At 38.4% G+C, this 18,635-nt stretch overlaps 1 protein-coding gene across 4 annotated transcripts in view; it reads right to left on the bottom strand.

Annotated features, from left to right (window-relative positions):
- Window positions 1-18,635, bottom strand: part of LOC105475476 (cyclin dependent kinase 14) — a 594,776-nt gene that overhangs the window by 86,020 nt on the left and 490,121 nt on the right. For all 4 annotated transcript variants that reach the window (XM_011730740.2, XM_011730739.3, XM_071094797.1 and 1 more), the window contains 2 exons: window positions 6,565-6,704; window positions 1,043-1,186 (listed from right to left, as the gene is read on the bottom strand). In XM_011730740.2, coding sequence (XP_011729042.1) covers window positions 1,071-1,186; window positions 6,565-6,704 — 256 coding nt within the window. In that variant the 3' untranslated portion in view covers window positions 1,043-1,070. The remainder of the gene's footprint in view (window positions 1-1,042; window positions 1,187-6,564; window positions 6,705-18,635) is intronic.

Here is an 18,635-nt window from a genome sequence, read left to right as displayed (position 1 = left end):
CTTGTCAAAAACTTAGCCCCACTCTTTGTCTGACCAATTGAAATTCAGAGTGGGAGTACAAATGCAACCAAGAGTTGTGCTTTTTATTCTACAGGGAGAAATAACACGAAGAATGAAGACTCTTACCTATGGAGTGACAAGTTAACAGTAACATCTTCTGACTGTCATTTATACATCATATTTTATCTGGAAATCTTTTATCTCCAAATCATTCACAAATTGCCACCATGCCCCTGATAGGCCAAAACTGACCCCTATGTTGAGGGTATTCAAAAGCTAAGTCCAGGAGTAGCTCAAGATACTGGCAGATTACCCACAAGACAATGTGTATAGTTTAAAATTTTCTCTTTACCATGCTATCAATTTAGCCTGTTAACATATTTCAAACTAAGAGAGGGAGGAAGGAAGAGGAACTACTGCAATGCTGCATATATCCTTTGAGTTACTTGAATACTTTTTATTTTATTTATTTATTTTTTGAGACAGGGTCTGGCTCTGTCACTCAGGCTGGAGTGCAGTGGTGCAACCTCAGCCTCCCAGGCTCAAACCATCCTCCCACCTCAGCCTCCCAAGTAGCTGGGACTATAGGCAAATGCCACTACCATGCCCAGGTAATTTTTGTAGTTTTGTAAAGATGGGCTTTCACCATGTTGCCCAGGCTGCTCTTGAACTAATTAGAAAAATTGAGTGGACAAAAGAAAGTAGGTCTGTGGCTTAGAAACAGCCCAAAGTGAACCTTTTTCTAATCTCTGTGAGCAATGTGAGTAGTTAAAATGACTTGCTTATAACTAAAATGGTTTGCCTATGACAATATAAATAAAAGCATAAGATAAAGTATAATTTTAGTTAGAGTCTAGTAGGTGCCTGAAAATGTGGAAATAACTGAGAGCATTCTATCTCAATAGAAGGTCTGATGAACGCCATAATGCACACAAGAGACTCATAGGATAGTTGGTGAAAAAACGAGTCTGAAATATTTCACTTAAAGAATCTGTTCAATATCCATTAAATACTACTTTCCTGGTAAAGCAGGTCATCTTACCTGTGTGCTCTTGAGAATGTGCTGCTTGTCAGTGCTTGCTGTTTGATAGACTTTTGCCATAACTATTGTTTTTCCCAAAGGCCCGCATGCTTTCTCCAGCTTCTGGTTGCAATCTCACATTTGGGACAGTAAAAATAGAAGACACTGTGGACAGAATACGAAATTTTCATTTATATACGTATAAACATTTATAATCATGTTGTTTTTTTTTAATGGAGACTGAGATGCAAGTTTGGATGCCCAGTACACTGAACATCATGGTATGTTTTGATCTTTGAAATGCCAGGTGGTCGCAGGCACACACACATTTATACACATAAGCAAACATATGATAGGATGGTCTGCCTTTCCCTCAGAACCACAGCTCAGACTATCTCCCACATTTCTCTGATCTAGAACAATGAACTTAGATTGGGAAACAACATATTTTGCCCTTCCTTTGTTCCATTCTTTCATTCACTGGAAAAATATTTATTGAACCTCACACTGTTCTGGGAATTTCAGAATCCTGTACTAAATAAATCAGAATGAAAGGAAATCCCTGTTGTTATAGAGTCCAGTTGGGGGAGACAGGCAATAAGCAACCAAGCAGATATAATACATTAAAGAGTGGTAAATGTTATGAAGAAAAATAAAGCAGGGAAGAGAAACTGGAAGTTTTAGGGTGGAAGGAGGTCAGTGAAGTCTCTCCTGAGAAGGGACACTGGTGGAGAGAATCAAATGAGGTAAGAGGGCAAGCCATGCATATGTCTAGAGCAAGCACGCATATAAGAAGAGGAAACAGCGAGAGCTGACTTTAAGGAGGCAAGAAGAGAAGCAGGCAAACCAGGTAGGAGGTAACTGTAAAAATGTGGTTGAAAGATGGTGAGTGACTGAGGGCAGGGTGATAGCAGTGAAGTGAGGAGTGGCATGATCCTGGATATACTGTGAAGGTAGCAACAACAGGGTCTGTGGAAGAACTGAATGTGGAGTGGAACCAAAAAAAGATGAGTTAGGGATAGCTTCCATCAACTGGAAGAATGATGCTGCTATTTACTGACAAGGGTAAGACTAGAGAAGGCGCAAGTTTGAGGGGAAAGATGAGTTCAGTTTTGATAAGATTAAGTGTGAGAGGCCTACTAAATGGTCAAATGGAAATGTTGAGTGTCAGTTGGATATGCAAGTCAAGTCAGGGAAGACAGGACTGGAGATGGAAATTTGAAAACTGTCAGTGTACAGATGATATTTAAATCATGAGATGGGATGAGATCATCTAGGCTCCAGGGAGTCCATGCAGATAGACAGATCTGAGGATTCAGCCCCAGGACACTCTAATGTGAAAGGTCTGGCAGATGAAGAGAAATCAGCAAAGGAGCGTGAAGAGGAGACTTTAGCTTTCTAAACTAGAGGAAAGCAATGAGAGAATACTGTCCTGGAAACCAAGCAAAAGAAGTATTAGTAGGAGGAGATGGTTGTCAATTGCACTGAATCTTCGATAGGCTGGGAAAAGACCAATGGATAGAGGCTTCGAAAGCCAGGCATTGTGGACACAAAAGCCTGTTTGGAAAGGATTCAAAACAGAACAAAAGTCTAGGAACTGAAGGCAGCAAATCTTACATCTGAAATGGGTGCACCTGTTTCATTTTTAAAAAGATGGCACAGAGCTACATTAAGAGCATTATGCTGCTCTAGGACGATATATAGAACATATACAGGAATATGTGGGAAAATCGACAAACTCTAGAGCTAGAAAGGTCCCTGGAGACTACTGTGTCCGTCTTACTCGCTCCTTAAGTGAGAAATGGGAAGCCCAGAGAGACTAAGGCACTTGTCCAAAGTTCCCTGGCTAGTTAACAGTGGAGCTGAAGCTGCAGTCCAGGTAGTCTGATTCCCAGTTCAGTGCTCTTCACACTGTACCGATTTGTTGGCCTTCTTTCACTGAATTTGAGTTTTGTGAATTAGCAAATGAGTGTAATAAAATCAAGGACTCTGTGCTATGAAGTGTATTTTGTTCATTTACTTTGACAAGGGTAGTACAGCTTCAATTATTTATGTAACTTGATAGTATACCCAGGAGAATGCCCTGTGGTGTATTTGGGAAAAGTAATGAATTTCTTCTAAATCAGTCCTCCATTTACTTCCCTGCAATCAAATATTTGAGAAGAAGTGGGACAAAGCTGTTGGGGTTTCAGGACAGAGGGAGAATAACAGGGTGCCACCAGAATTATCCAGCTTTAACAGCCAGATCCCCAGATAACTGTACCATTATTCTTGCTTTCTGCTTTTATAATTCCTGCTTCAGTGGCACACTAATAGATTACCTCTAAATTTTGGTACTACGTAACCTGATGAGATTTTAAGGAATAGTATAATAAAGAAAGATATTACATTATTATGTATTATTCCAAAGCATGTGTCTGACATAAGCCCATAATTTCATTTTTATACGAATCCATGAAATGACTGCAGGGCTCTGTGTTACTCAGGCTCCAACAACACTTGATGCCCTTCTCTCGGGGTCTGATATATTACACTAGGCCAAGAAGGCTTAAATCTACTTGTAACTTATTTTTGTTCCCATCTTCTCCTTTTAACTTGATTTTGCTTCCTGCTTGCATAAGTGTTTTCCTCTTGTGGAAATTCTTTAGAAGGTGCTATGAGCCAGCTTTAGGAATGAGATTGAATTGTGTCCGTCCCCAAATTCATCTGTTGAAGCCGTAACCCCTAATGCGATGGCATTTGGAGATGGGGCTTTAGGAGGGTAATTAGGGTTAGATGAAGTCATAAGGGCGGAGCCCTCATGATGAGATTAATGGCTTTGTGAGAAGAGGAAGAGATTGGTCTCTCCACCCTGTGAAGACACAGCAAGGTGCCCTTCACAAGCTGAGAAGAAAGACCTTACCAGGAATCGAATCTGCTGGCACCTTTATCTTGGACCTCCCATTCCCAACAGAAATAAACGTCTGCTGTTTAAGCCACCCAGTCTACAGTATTTTGTTATTGCAGTGTGACCAAACTGAGACAGCAAGGTTCCTAAACTACAGCTTGGTTGCTAAAACAATCCATTTATTGGTTCTGTAACACTTCTTTCCAGGTGGACCTCCTTCTAAATCTCCTTGAAAAAGCAGCACGTAAGGGTATTACAGGTGCTGCTGCTACTGCTGCCACCGCCACTGCTGCCTTTGCCAGATGGTGAACTTTTACAAGACTCTATGCTAATGTGAAATTCAATTATAAAAACATATAAAAACTTCTAAATATAGTCTGCAGAATACTAACCTAGACAATAAGTCACCCAAACCAGTCATTTCACTTAAACAAACTAATTCCCAAAGTCTCCAAAGTCTGGGAATTCTTTGTTTTGTAAACATGTTTACAAGTACAGCCACGTTGTTCTAAATGGAAATGACTATAGTATTTAATACTGGGATTGTCCTTTCTTGCAACTGGATTTATGCTTCATAATGATTATCTTCTAGACACAGAAATACATTTCTATAACTCAAAATTGTTACTGGAGGCATTTAGTAGAATCTTGCTTTAAAAATATAATGATTTTTCATCTTTATTCTCCCCCCTTCAAAAGGTTTCACCGCTCCTGATGTTTAACGTTATGCAAAGACGTGTTTCTGCCAATGAATATCGCCTTATGGTTATGCTTCTGCAAATAGCCTGCTGTGAGCTGATAAAGGGATTAATGCAGCCAAAATTCTTAATCTGTGAAATTACAAATTAAATTCTCATATTAAAAATACCACCCTGAGGTATTTTTTGTGGTTTTAATTCCCCTCTGGTGTTCTGCATACATTGTGCTTGTTAATGACGGGGACAAGGCTGTCTCCCTTGGCAGTCTGCTGCCGAGTGATAATGTGTAGGCATTAACTCACTGATAGAAACTGGATTTAACCACTGGCTGATAAACTAAGTGGCAAGTGGGTAATAAGTCCATATTAACAGAAAAGTACTACTACAGAATTCAGAATTCATAGACCATCAAAATCCTGGCTTAAACTCAATCATCAAGTCAGATGGGATTGAGATGTCACCAAGGAAGAGTGATATCAAGTTACAAGTTACACTAAACAGGAAAACAAATCATATGTTTGAGTGTGATGAGCCATAAACTAGTGAGCCTATTTACATCATTTTTGTTTTCCGTATAGAAAAATTATTTTCCCATAGGGATTTAATTTTTAATTTAAAAAAATTTGAGGGTAGCTGTTGTAATAGTCAGTGAGTAGTCTTTAGAAAGGAAGTAGGGCAGAGTATTGAGTAAATATGGGCTGGAAATATGTGAAATGTTAATGAGGATTTGCTAAGCATTAAGGGGAGTAGTAGATTAATATATCTATAGTCACTTTAGGGTTAAAAACAAGTAATGAGAAATAAATGTGGAATATCAAAAAAAGATTTAGGATAGAAATACCCAAGAGGAGTTGTACTTAGAACTTAGTTCCAAAATAATGGGTTATTGCCACCAAGGAGAATCCAACATTACAATGGGTGAAAGAAGTCTAAAATCCAAGAGAACGAAGAAATAATCGTACGTCTACTGTAAGTGATGTATACCAAGGATTAATAAACACATGATAAATATTAATGAATATATGCAGCATGTTAATTTTTAAGGCAATCAGAAAAGAGTATAGAAGAAATATCTCTAATTGTTCTTTGGAAAGAACATATCACCATTGAACAAAAATATTCTGACGGTAACAGTTTGTACAAAATTTCACAAGAATTCTGTTTCACACTTTGGAAGAAATCTGAGATCCTCCCAGCCATAAATCCTCCCCCAAATATTTAAAATGTAATTTTTAAAGGCTGTATAAATATGAAGACTTTTATAAAAACAAAACAAAACCCACCCAGGAATGTGTTTTCTTTTAAAAGATTCAGAGAAGAGCTGTCTATACAAATACCAAGAGCATTTGCAGTTAAAATGAATTACACGTCTTCAGTCTGTACATGACAATTCAGTGCATTAGCCAATTGCCAACTCTGTTCCTCAGCTCGCTGCATAGCAGCCCTTTTTAAGGTTATTGTTACAACCAAGATGGTCTCTGAGAATCAAACAGAAATGAATCATCTTCTCCTCTGTGTACTGCAGCCAGTTAAAAAGTACTGTATGCATAAAGCACTAAATATGTAAATCATATTTTCCTTTTCCTTTATGACTGCTCAGATCATTTTTTTGGACACACACATAATCAAATACAAAGATGCACAGCTGCAGACTGCAGAGCAGAGATAGCAAAAAAGGAATCCATTTTCTTCCTGTGTCTGGTAAGCTAGCAAATGAATGGCAGGATTCCACTAAATATATATACACATGGCCCCCCTTCCCCTGTTCTCTCTCTCTCTCTCTCTCCATACACACACACACACAAACACACACACCAATGTAATGCACATACAAACATACATTATCTTATGTTTGTGCACACACAAATATGTGAATCTCTGTATACACGTTACATACAGATGCTAAAATAAAATGATGTCTCTGCTTGGACTGGATGTTGTGGATTTGTCATACTCACTATCGGTGAGTTCCCATAGCCGTGGGGGCAGGTCACTAAAATACTCGTGGCTCAAGGCAGCCTGTGCCGATAGTCTGTTCTTTGGGGAACATTGTAGGAGCTTGGAGGCCAGGTCTTCTGCATGGTTCACATAGCTGAGCCTAAAAACATGAGCAAAAAAGAGACGTCAGACCAAACAAGAAAACCCACTAAATAAGACATAAAGCTTACCTAATTTGTCTGGATTTCAATTTATTCTTGGCTAGAAAAACAAATTACCTGCTGAAAATAAACGAAGCAAAATGCACACTAGTTCTTAGAGTATTTGTTACTTCAAACTTACTTTTAATCTAGGTATCACAGTATAATTGATTTAAAATATTTCTACTATAGGCAAAGGGTTGATACTTTCAGAAAAGATAAAACTAGGTCCAGAGGTAGAAAATTTCAGAAGACAACGTATCAAATAATTGCTAGAATTTGTTCATAGAATCTATGTACTACACCCACATCTGGATATATTTATAGAAAATTAATAATAAATACCTAAGAGAATTAAAATAAAACTGCTATTAAACTCTCCAGCTACTAAAGTTTCTTTTCCTCTAAGAACTTACATTTTCTTGCATTGAATATAAATAACATTATTGAAACAGTGCCCTGTCAAATATCAACTATCATAATATTAAAATACAGGTTAGCAAAGGGGATGTGCTTAGACGATATAGGGCTGAATCAATTCAAGATGACCTTTAAAACAACAGTGGATAGAAAATATGTGTCTGAAGATTACAGAAAAAAGCATAACAATAGTCTTTCATGTGGTATAAGCTTTCAAATGGGTAGCAGCATTTCTCAGTCCAGCTCAGCCTTGCTTTTCATGGAACCTCTATTTCTCTACTCAGAGCAATCAAGTCTGGATAATTAATATAATAATGATAATAAAAGTATTCCTGATAATGGCTACCATTTCTGGATAGTTGAACATGTGTCAGGCACTTTCCCAGGTACTTTTAACACTGATAGTTATTATAGTCTGAGAAGGTTAACAGTTGCTATTTTGTAGTGGTGGAAGACAAGTAGGAGTCAGAGATGGCAGTGGATCACTCGGGTAGCAGGTTGAGAGGAGATTCAAATCCACCCAGAACTCCTTGACTCTAAAGCGGTTTGCATATGCCATGCTCTTCTTTCTCTCACAGGTTATTTTAAAGGCATTCCCAATGGATTCTCCAGTTTCTGACACCCGGTGCAGTATGTACAGTGACTCTCAGAGGCAGCCAAAAGTGGGTGAGGGAGCCAGAAGTGGTTGCACCTTCCAGTAGGTATTTCTTTAAAAATCCTTGAAGCTACTCAAGACACAATTAGCCAACAAAACATGTTTCCTCAATGACCAACAATCTCCTTCTTCCCCTTCTCAACCAGTTCTTTAGTATTTATTTCAAATTGTTGGGGATGGGGGTAGGAAGAGAATACGAGGTAATGGATTTGGGTAGAGAAAGAAAAAGGGGAAAAGCAAAGAAAAATATTACCACAAAGATCCAAACTAAGAGACTTTCTCTCTAAATCTAATGTGAAGACCTCACAAATGGGTTCAATGTGTGACTGCTGCAAAGGCTGTTCATGAAAAAAATGGATCAATGGATTGGTTGTAACTGTCTCTCCCTGGAAGAGAGAAATTTGTCCATAGGGAAAGAAAGCATTCTCAAAATTCTTAACAGGTATTTTTCCCCCTTTAAGAGGGCACAGGGCCATCCATATTATTCCTTCCTCTTCCAAAGACTTTATCACTAGTACAACTTTTCATTCATATTTTTAAAAATCATATGCAAAGTTTGAGATAGGCTTCATGGTTAAAAGTTATACTTACACTGAATGTACAGTTCATAGTTAATTATGGTGAACAGTACCTTCATATCAATTTTATATAGTTTTGATAAAATACAACAACCGGATTAGGACTAGATCTGAGTCTCAGGCTTAATACTGTTATCATTTTCCTAAACTCAGACAAACAACTTTTATTAAAAGAAAAAAGGAATATTATTAATTGCCCAAACTGTATGTTGTTAACACTGCATGTAAATACAAGAAGAGAAAGGTGATTGCAATACTTGGTGTACAGGTACTTAACTCAGAAGTCAAGAATGTAAAACACATGAAATACAAAGCAATACATACTATTTTTGATCTTGGTTTTCCCATCTATTGAAAAATAGTGATGAACCATATTATGTCTGCAGTCCCTCCAGTTCCAAAAAGCCACAAATCACATCTGAAGCATGGTTTCATTATCTTGAAGAATTATAAACACTTACAGTTGTATCTTTGTGTCTGCAGTAAACTGTTGACTATATTTAAATGTAATGTATATGCCTCATATAAGGAATTCATCAATATAAGACAATCCCATTTCCCCCTAAATTGACTACACTTTAATATGCCAATAATCAAATTTTCATTTGTGATATTTAGTTAATATATAAATATTTGTTATATAAAATTTTAGTTTAGAAATTTTATTCTAAGTTTCCACATGCATTTTCGACATCAAAGCCTTTGTCACCGCTAGAACCTCTTTTTTCGGTCTACCTAAGTTGTTAAGACATGATACTTTTGGCAATCCATGTATGATATCTTAATTGGAAGTTTTATCTGAAGTCATAAGCATACCTTATCAGATTGTTAGAATGGTAGTGGTGGTTCTCAATCTCCCATGTGATGGTAGATCGTTTTCAATCTTTCCTTGCAATTCCATCAATTTTTGTTTTATATTATAAGGCTGGGTAATTAAATGCATAGCAGTCTAGCACTATTATCTCTTCTTGGTAAATTCAGTCTTTAATCCTTATGTCATGACACTTTTTATCTTTCATAAAGCTTTCTAGGCTAAAGTTCATTTTATTCTTACATTAATACAATATAATGACCTCAGCTTCTTTTGTTTAGTATTTGCCTGCCATACCTTTTGTTACCTGCTTATTTTTAATGTTTCATACATGTAATATTAGGGTGTCTCTTTCATAAATATTACTTAGCTAAGTTTAATTTTTATCCAATTAAATAATCCCCGTCTCTCAAGGAGTAAGTTTAGTCCATTTACATTTTGCAATTATTGATATATTTGGAATTACTGCTACCAGATTAATTTTGCATCCTATTTTGTCCTCCTTTATCTTTTTTCTCTTTGCCTGTTTTCTTTTGGATAGAGTTTATTTTAGATAGAACTATTTTAGAAGTACAACTTCAAGAAGTTATGCATTCTATTTCCATGTAATTAGTAAATCCGCTTAATTTTTCTTCTTTTTTGCATTCATTATCAATTTAGGTGTTTAAGCTTTCACAAGTTTTTGGAAGCTGGTGAACACTGACAAATTATTTCTCCCACGAAACTGGAAACACACAATCCAGACAGTATAAGTATACGGTTGAACTGACATCAACAGACATGACCATTTCATTGATTGTATAATAAAACAAATTATTAAGTATGCAAATATTAAGTTATACAGCTCAACAGGCTTAAAAAACATTACATTTCTGCTCAATTCACTACCAGAAGTTAACTTCTCTTTTTGCAAGAGAGGTTCAGAAGAGATGAACAAAAATCACATTTGAAACAATAACAGCTGGTAAACAACTTCCAATAGATATGCAAAAAAATTACAAGATTTTCAAAAATTGTATTATTAACAATTATTTCAGCTACAATCATAAGGCATGTCTACCTTAAAAATATTTACTAAAGAGCATATGTCCTAAACAAGACAAACACATTTTGCTAAAAATCCTTAACAGCTCTCCCACTCTTCCTTCAGATCCTCTAAGTTGCACCTCAAATGCAGACATTAAATTAACTTTAATACTTTTTTGGTCTGGAGACAGACATTAAAGATATGTGCTTCTGTGCAATGTTGACTTTGTATGAACTTTTCAACCAGAGGTTTGTGATTTTCAAAATGGAGATTTTCATAATAGCACAAAATGAGATTTATAAAAAGACATTAAGAAATCATCATTAGACTTGGATGAAAGCCAACAAAATCAATGGGTACACAAATCTGATGTACACTGTTTTAAATGTGGCAGTTATAAACACATAGTAGCAGGCAAATAGCCAGATAGGCACCAATATTAATGTTTGAAACGACTGAAGGAATAAATCACAGAAGGCCTAGACTGCACACAGTTCTTAGGTTTTTAATTCGGTAGCACATTAAAAACATACAAGTATTGTGCTGGGTATTTTGGCACCCAATAACTCTATATTCCTTATATACTGATAAGATTCAAGAATGTGAATAGACTTCAAGAAGACATAATACTGCATGATTTCAGGAAAGATCAACTCATACGAATGGTAAACATGCTTTAAGTGTTGAATAACAAGCTTCTCTCTTCTTTGTCTTTTTTGAGACAGAGTCTCACTCTGTTGCCCAGGCTGGAGTGCAGTGGTATGACCTTGGCTCACTGCAACCTCCACTTCCTGGGTTCAAGCGATTCTCATGCCTCAGCTTGAGAGTGGCTGAGAGTACAGGCATGCGCCACCACGCCTGGTTAATTTTTGTATTTTTAGTAAAGGCAGGGTTTCACCATGTGGGCCAGGCTGGTCTTGAACTCCTGACCTCAAGTGACCACTCGCCTCGGCTTCCTAAAGTGCTGGGATTACAGGTGTGAGCCACTGTGTCTGGACAAACAAGCATCTTTTGCTGAGTGTTCAAACAAGCTGATCATAATCCAAACACAGAAGTTTCAATTCTGTCAAGCTTGAGGCCTGGTAAAAATGCTCATCAATACTTCATTAGACTTATCATTCACTAAGCCTACAAGTTGGCTAATATGTTTGATAAACTGGGTCCTGTTGCAAAAGTTCCATTTCCAAGGCAATTGCATCAGGTAGCCCGGTTTTATTGGTTGCAAGAGTTGTTTCTCTGACTGCTGGTGTCTAGGAAGTGCAGCTGCAGTGTAGGACAATACTGCTCCAAAAGTGAAAAACTGCTTGCTTCTAACATTTCCATTTCACTTTTGTCTTATGAACTTCACTGCATCTTTATATTTCATTTCACTTTAATGCTGGGACAATGAACACTAGAGTTCTCCCAAAACCAGCAGCATGATGACAGTAATATTTAATGCAACAACTAGCCTCTCCAAGAAACTTTATTTTACAAAACATAACCAGTTATCAACAGGCTTGGATAAATGGCAATGTACCATCATTCAGAACCTGGATGCCTTCTTTCTCACAAGAGCAGTGTTGTAAGTTGCTTCACATATTATCACTATTGGGTAAGAACATACTTTAAAGTTCCTTTAACATTCATTTAAGGTCATACTGACTGAAATATCCTGTATGTGACTTCACATGACCTGACCAATTCATTTGAGTCACGTTAGTTAAAAAAAATACTCAATAGGGTTATTTAAAAATTTAAACTTCTTTTTGAATAAAGCATAGAGAAATGATGTAAAAAATTATGTAAAAATAACTGAAGTCTACTTCAATGTACCACACTTTATACTACACTTGAAATCTTCAGTGCTTTGGAGTATGAAGATGGGAGTAACAGGACGTGAAACGAACCTCCAGAAAAGCAAGATCAATTCTTCAATCCAGTAATGAGGCAACAGAAAGGAAGTTCCCCTAGGTTTACCCATCTAGGTCAGAACTCTTGTAAAATGCTTTCCTGATTTTAATTTGATTCTCGTGTGTCCTAGTTAACCCCTCTCATGGAGCTGCTTGGTAGAATAGTAATGATATTCTGTAATTCCTCTGTTTGCACAGAAGTCATGCTGTATGCCTGGTAATCTCCATTGCCCTTCAGAAACTTTGCAAATGCATGACCAAGAACACTACAGAACTGCCCAACCTGCAGCTAGCAGTGACCTCTCTTGGGGTAGGTTGGCTTAGGGTCTTAGTATCCTTGATGGTAAACATCAAGGATATAAAAATAAAATTTCCATACTTTATATCTTCACTCTCAGTTCTCCAAGCGGATGGCTCCTCAACTTTTTAATAATTAACTCTATTTAACTTAAAATTTAGAGTTCAATTTTATTTTTACACTCATGTGTAAGAATATTGCAATACTTTAATTCTGATGACACAGTCCCATCTATCATGTTATTATTGTCTAATATTTTATTTCTATTTTCTGTGCTTTTTAAGGACACATATTAGACATTATTATTATTATTACTGTTATTGTTATTTTATTTACCCATGTTTACTAATTTATTTAATCACCTTTCTTTTCACATTTCAGACATTGCCTCTCAGATTATTTTTTGTACCAGAAATACAAATGATAGCGGTTATTTCAATGAGCATCATTTGGTGGTAAATTCCGTTTTGTTTACATATAGGATAATGGGTTGGCTGGGTATATATTTAATAATTCTATATGCAGGTTCAAGGCATTTTCTCTTAACCCTCTGAATACATTACTCCATAGGTGTCTGTTGTTTCTGCCTCTTAGTGCTCTTCTCTTCTTCTTCAGAGTTCTGCAATTGCAATGTTAGGTCTTTTTATTTAACCTGCTTGGTACTCACTGTGTTTCCTGAATTTGAGGTTTCATGATCTTCATCAATTCAAGAAAAAATTCCAGCCATTACCCCTCAAATACTATCTTTCTCCAACTCTGTCTCTTCTCTCATTTTGTAATTTGGATGCAATGCAATCTCATTACATTGTTCATGTCTTTCCTCTTTCAGGTTTTCCATCTGTTTGTCCCTCTGTTTTCCATTCTGGGCAATTACTTCAGAGCCATCGTTCAGTTCAATGAATTATCTAATCGATTGCATCTAATATGCTATTTCCCCTGTTCATTTTGATTTTATAAGGTCTTTTCAATTCTTTGACAAATTTGCCTATTCAGTTTTGATAGTCTCTTAAGTTTTTTATATGATCTTATTTCTTTACGTTTTAAACATAGTTGTAGGTCTGATAACTCCTAATACCTAAAATGTTGGGTGAGAGGAGAGTTCAATTTTGTTGCTTTTGCTACTGATCCTCACTTGCAAAACCTTTTTCCTCACATGCTTTATAATTTTGGAGTGTAAGCCCATGGTTATCTAATGTTAATCCATGGGAAACCTGAGGGGCCTGGATTGAGAATGTATTTCTCCATAAGGATTTTCTTTTGCTTCCGTCAAAAGGCCTGAGACTCTCCCAACACATGGGTACTCCAAGTTCTTGCTGTTGGTTTCCAAGAGCATGCAAGTTGTGTAAATTTAAACCTAAATATGTAGAAATTCTCATATCAGACTTTTACATCCCCATCCAGAGTGAAGGCTGGCACCAACAATTGTCCTTGTGGTCTTTCTTTGTTGGAAGCAGTTATTCCTGAATCCATTACTGAGGCTGATTACATTACTGAAGCCCATTAATGTGCTTTGAGGGTTCCCACTCTATGTGGAGAATCTCAGTTCTGATTCCCTACCTTTTTCAGGCCGAAGGCCTTGTTTCCTGATCCCCAAGTGGCTTCATGTTTCTATTTTAGACAACAACTTCAGGGCAGCTGCAACTTCAGCATTTGATTACCCTTCTGGTTTCCTGTCTTTCTTCATTCTTGCCCTTTCCAGAGATTTTACCTATTTTCCTCTTGGTTCAGCTGTGCATCTGAAATCACGTGCTTGGTGTATTTTATCCAGCATTTTAGGTGGCTTTTAGTACTAGGAGCAGTAGAAGAGATATTTTTTTCCCTGTAAGTGTATATTTATAATCCCCGTAATTTAATTCATTACTATAAAATCATCTATACTTACAATTTTTAAGTCTTTCTCCCTGGAATAATCACAAAATAATCACCTACACTTACAATTTTTAGGTCTTTCTCCCTGGTATTCTTTCATTGCCCCATCCCTCTCTTTTAAAACTAATTCTCTTAGGTCACCTCTATTTAGTCTCAAAAACTAATTATCTGAAGTTGATTGAGGCTGACAATTTTTCACCACACAACGTCTAGATGAATCTCAAATGCATTATCCAGAATGAAAAGGCAAAAGGCCTCTTATAGGTATATAATTCCATTTATACAACATTCTGGAAAAGCCAAAATTATATAAACAGAAAACTGATCAGTGTTTGACATAGGCTGGAGGGAAGGTGAGACGGTTTAGCAAAAGAGAACTGGACAATCTTTTTGGATGGTTCTACATTGTGATCAAGAAGGATGAACACTGGGCCATGTGAGAGGGCCAGGTCAGGGGGATTATAATAAAAATTCAGAAGATGGAGCCATTTAGAGAGATGAAATACTGCAGATTTTTCACAAAGAACATTCAGGCATTAAGGATGGAAAGCTGCCCTCCTGTGAGCGGCTGAAATTAGAACTTCCTTGTCTTGAGGGGATTCCCAATGATGTCTCAAGAGATGCTCCAGCCTACCCAGAGATGTTGCTGCCAATGGTGAGGCCCTCCTATCGATTTCAGTGTTCTATCCCAGGCCATTGAGTGGAAATCTGCCTCAGGCTGCTGGACCTGGGCCCACCAGGTTGGTGGGGGTGTACTCAGTGAGCCTGTATGTTCACAAGGGGTCAGAAAAACCTGGAACATAACAGACAAGAGACTGTTATGTTCATTTCCCATTTATGCTGTAAAAGCATGTTTGTTGTTCATGGAAACTCTTTAAAAAAAAAAAAACTAAGGAATTTTCAAATTATAAACCTGGATGACAAGACATAAACAATCCCTACTGAAATCAGAGTATGTGTGGTATGAGAATCTTATATTGTGAATAACTATGAAACGAGTGTTTTTAATACAGTTGAAAATAACCGTGTGCTGCTCTTCTAATTATAAAGAATTTTCTGGATTTTTTAAGTCCTTATCCATGCAATTCTCTCTCTCTCTCCCCCCCTCTCTCTCTGTCTCCTTGCAGTTTTTTTAAAAAAATGTATGAAAGAAGGTAACATGAATAGTGAAAACCGGTCTTAGACCATGAATATAGAGCAGGATATTCTCCTTATTCCCTGTACAGGTTAGTTTTTGTACCTCAGAAATGAGGAAGATGGAATAGATTGTCTTTAAGAGTTGTCCTAGCTCTAACGCTAGAACAATATCCTCCAATCTCAGAAGAACCGGATTATGAACTAGAGGCAGGGAGAGTTAGCACAGTGGCCTGCCAGGGCTGACCTACCAGAATTTCCTGCTCTGCCACCAATGAAAGGAACAAACAGTGCTTCTCACTTCTCTCCAGTCAACCTTGCAACTAATGCTTCTTTAAAATCTAACCTAAGTTTCTAAGCCTTCCTGAAAACAGACAAAGAGAAAAGTAAACCTGGAGTCCTCTGCCAGACTAGAGAGTACCATCAAAGTTGAAAAGACAGAATGGAAAGTGGAGGACAAAAATGGTAGTGCAAAAAAGAAAAAGAGGGCGGAGCAAGATGGCCGAATAGGAACAGCTCCAGTCTCCAACTCCCAGCGCGAGCGACACAGAAGACCGGTGATTTCTGCATTTTCAACTGAGGTACTGGGTTCATCTCACTGGGGAGTGCCGGACGATCGGTGCTGGTCAGCTGCTGCAGCCCGACCAGCGAGAGCTGAAGCAGGGCGAGGCATTGCCTCACCTGGGAAGCGCAAGGGGGAAGGGAATCCCTTTTCCTAGCCAGGGGAACTGAGACACACAACACCTGGAAAATCGGGTAACTCCCACCCCAATACTGCGCTTTAAGCAAACAGGCACACCAGGAGATCATATCCCACACCTGGCCGGGAGGGTCCCACACCCACGGAGCCTCCCTCATTGCTAGCACAGCAGTCTGTGATCTACCGGCAAGGCAGCAGCAAGGCTGGGGGAGGGGCGCCCGCCATTGCTGAGGCTTAAGTAGGTAAACAAAGCTGCTGGGAAGCTCGAAGTGGGTGGAGCTCACAGCAGCTCAAGGAAACCTGCCTGTCTCTGTAGACTCCACCTCTGGGGACAGGGCAATAACAAACACAGCCGAAAACTCTGCAGACGCAAACGACTCTGTCTGACAGCTTTGAAGAGAGCAGTGGATCTCCCAACACGGAGGTTGAGATCTGAGAAGGGACAGACTCCCTGATCAAGTGGGTCCCTGACCCCTGAGTAGCCTAACTGGGAGACATCCCCCACTAGGGGCAGTCTGACACCCCACACGTCACAGGGTGGAGTACACCCCTGAGAGGAAGCTTCCAAAGCAAGAATCAGACAGGTACACTCGCTGTTCAGAAATATTCTATCTTCTGCAGCCTCTGCTGCTGATACCCAGGCAAACAGGGTCTGGAGTGGACCTCAAGCAATCTCCAACAGACCTACAGCTGAGGGTCCTGACTGTTAGAAGGAAAACTATCAAACAGGAAGGACACCTACACCAAAACCCCATCAGTACATCACCATCATCAAAGACCAGAGGCAGATAAAACCACAAAGATGGGGAAAAAGCAGGGCAGAAAAGCTGGAAATTCAAAAAATAAGAGCGCATCTCCCCCGGCAAAGGAGCGCAGCTCATCGCCAGCAACGGATCAAAGCTGGACGGAGAATGACTTTGACGAGATGAGAGAAGAAGGCTTCAGTCCATCAAATTTCTCAGAGCTAAAGGAGGAATTACGTACCCAGCGCAAAGAAACTAAAAATCTTGAAAAAAAAGTGGAAGAATTGATGGCTAGAGTAATTAATGCAGAGAAGGTCATAAACGAAATGAAAGAGATGAAAACCATGACACGAGAAATACGTGACAAATGCACAAGCTTCAGTAACTGACTCGATCAACTGGAAGAAAGAGTATCTGCGATTGAGGATCAAATGAATGAAATGAAGCGAGAAGAGAAACCAAAAGAAAAAAGAACAAAAAGAAATGAACAAAGCCTGCAAGAAGTATGGGATTATGTAAAAAGACCAAATCTACGTCTGATTGGGGTGCCTGAAAGTGAGGGGGAAAATGGAACCAAGTTGGAAAACACTCTTCAGGATATCATCCAGGAGAACTTCCCCAACCTAGTAGGGCAGGCCAACATTCAAATCCAGGAAATACAGAGAATGCCACAAAGATACTCCTCGAGAAGAGCAACTCCAAGACACATAATTGCCAGATTCACCAAAGTTGAAATGAAGGAAAAAATCTTAAGGGCAGCCAGAGAGAAAGGTCGGGTTACCCACAAAGGGAAGCCCATCAGATTAACAGCAGATCTCTCGGCAGAAATTCTCCAAGCCAAAAGAGAGTGGGGGCCAATATTCAACATTCTTAAAGAAAAGAATTTTCAACCCAGAATTTCATATGCAGCCAAACTAAGTTTCATAAGTGAAGGAGAAATAAAATCCTTTACAGATAAGCAAATGCTTAGAGATTTTGTCACCACTAGGCCTGCCTTACAAGAGACCCTGAAGGAAGCACTAAACATGGAAAGGAACAACCAGTACCAGCCATTGCAAAAACATGCCAAAATGTGAAGACCATCGAGGCTAGGAAGAAACTGCATCAACTAACGAGCAAAATAACCAGTTAATATCATAATGGCAGGATCAAGTTCACACATAACAATATTAACCTTAAACGTAAATGGACTAAATGCTCCAATTAAAAGACACAGACTGGCAAACTGGATCAAGAGTCAAGACCCATCAGTCTGCTGTATTCAGGAGACCCATCCCACACGCAGAGACACACATAGGCTCAAAATAAAGGGATGGAGGAAGATTTACCAAGCAAATGGAGAACAAAAAAAAGCGGGGGTTGCAATACTAGTCTCTGATAAAACAGACTTTAAACCATCAAAGACCAAAAGAGACAAAGAAGGCCATTACATAATGGTAAAGGGATCAATTCAACAGGAAGAGCTAACTATCCTAAATATATATGCACCCAATACAGGAGCACCCAGATTCATAAAGCAAGTCCTTAGAGACTTACAAAGAGACTTAGACTCCCATACAATAATAATGGGAGACTTCAACACTCCACTGTCAACATTAGACAGATCAACGAGACAGAAAGTTAACAAGGATATCCAGGAATTGAACTCATCTCTGCAGCAAGCAGACCTAATAGACATCTATAGAACTCTCCACCCCAAATCAACAGAATATACATTCTTCTCAGCACCACATCGTACTTACTCCAAAATCGACCACGTAATTG

Source organism: Macaca nemestrina, chromosome 4 (assembly GCF_043159975.1).
Source record: "Macaca nemestrina isolate mMacNem1 chromosome 4, mMacNem.hap1, whole genome shotgun sequence".
Classification (NCBI taxonomy): domain Eukaryota; kingdom Metazoa; phylum Chordata; class Mammalia; order Primates; family Cercopithecidae; genus Macaca; species Macaca nemestrina.
Note: the sequence above shows the minus strand (reverse complement) of the source record. Positions and strands in the feature narration are given on the sequence as shown.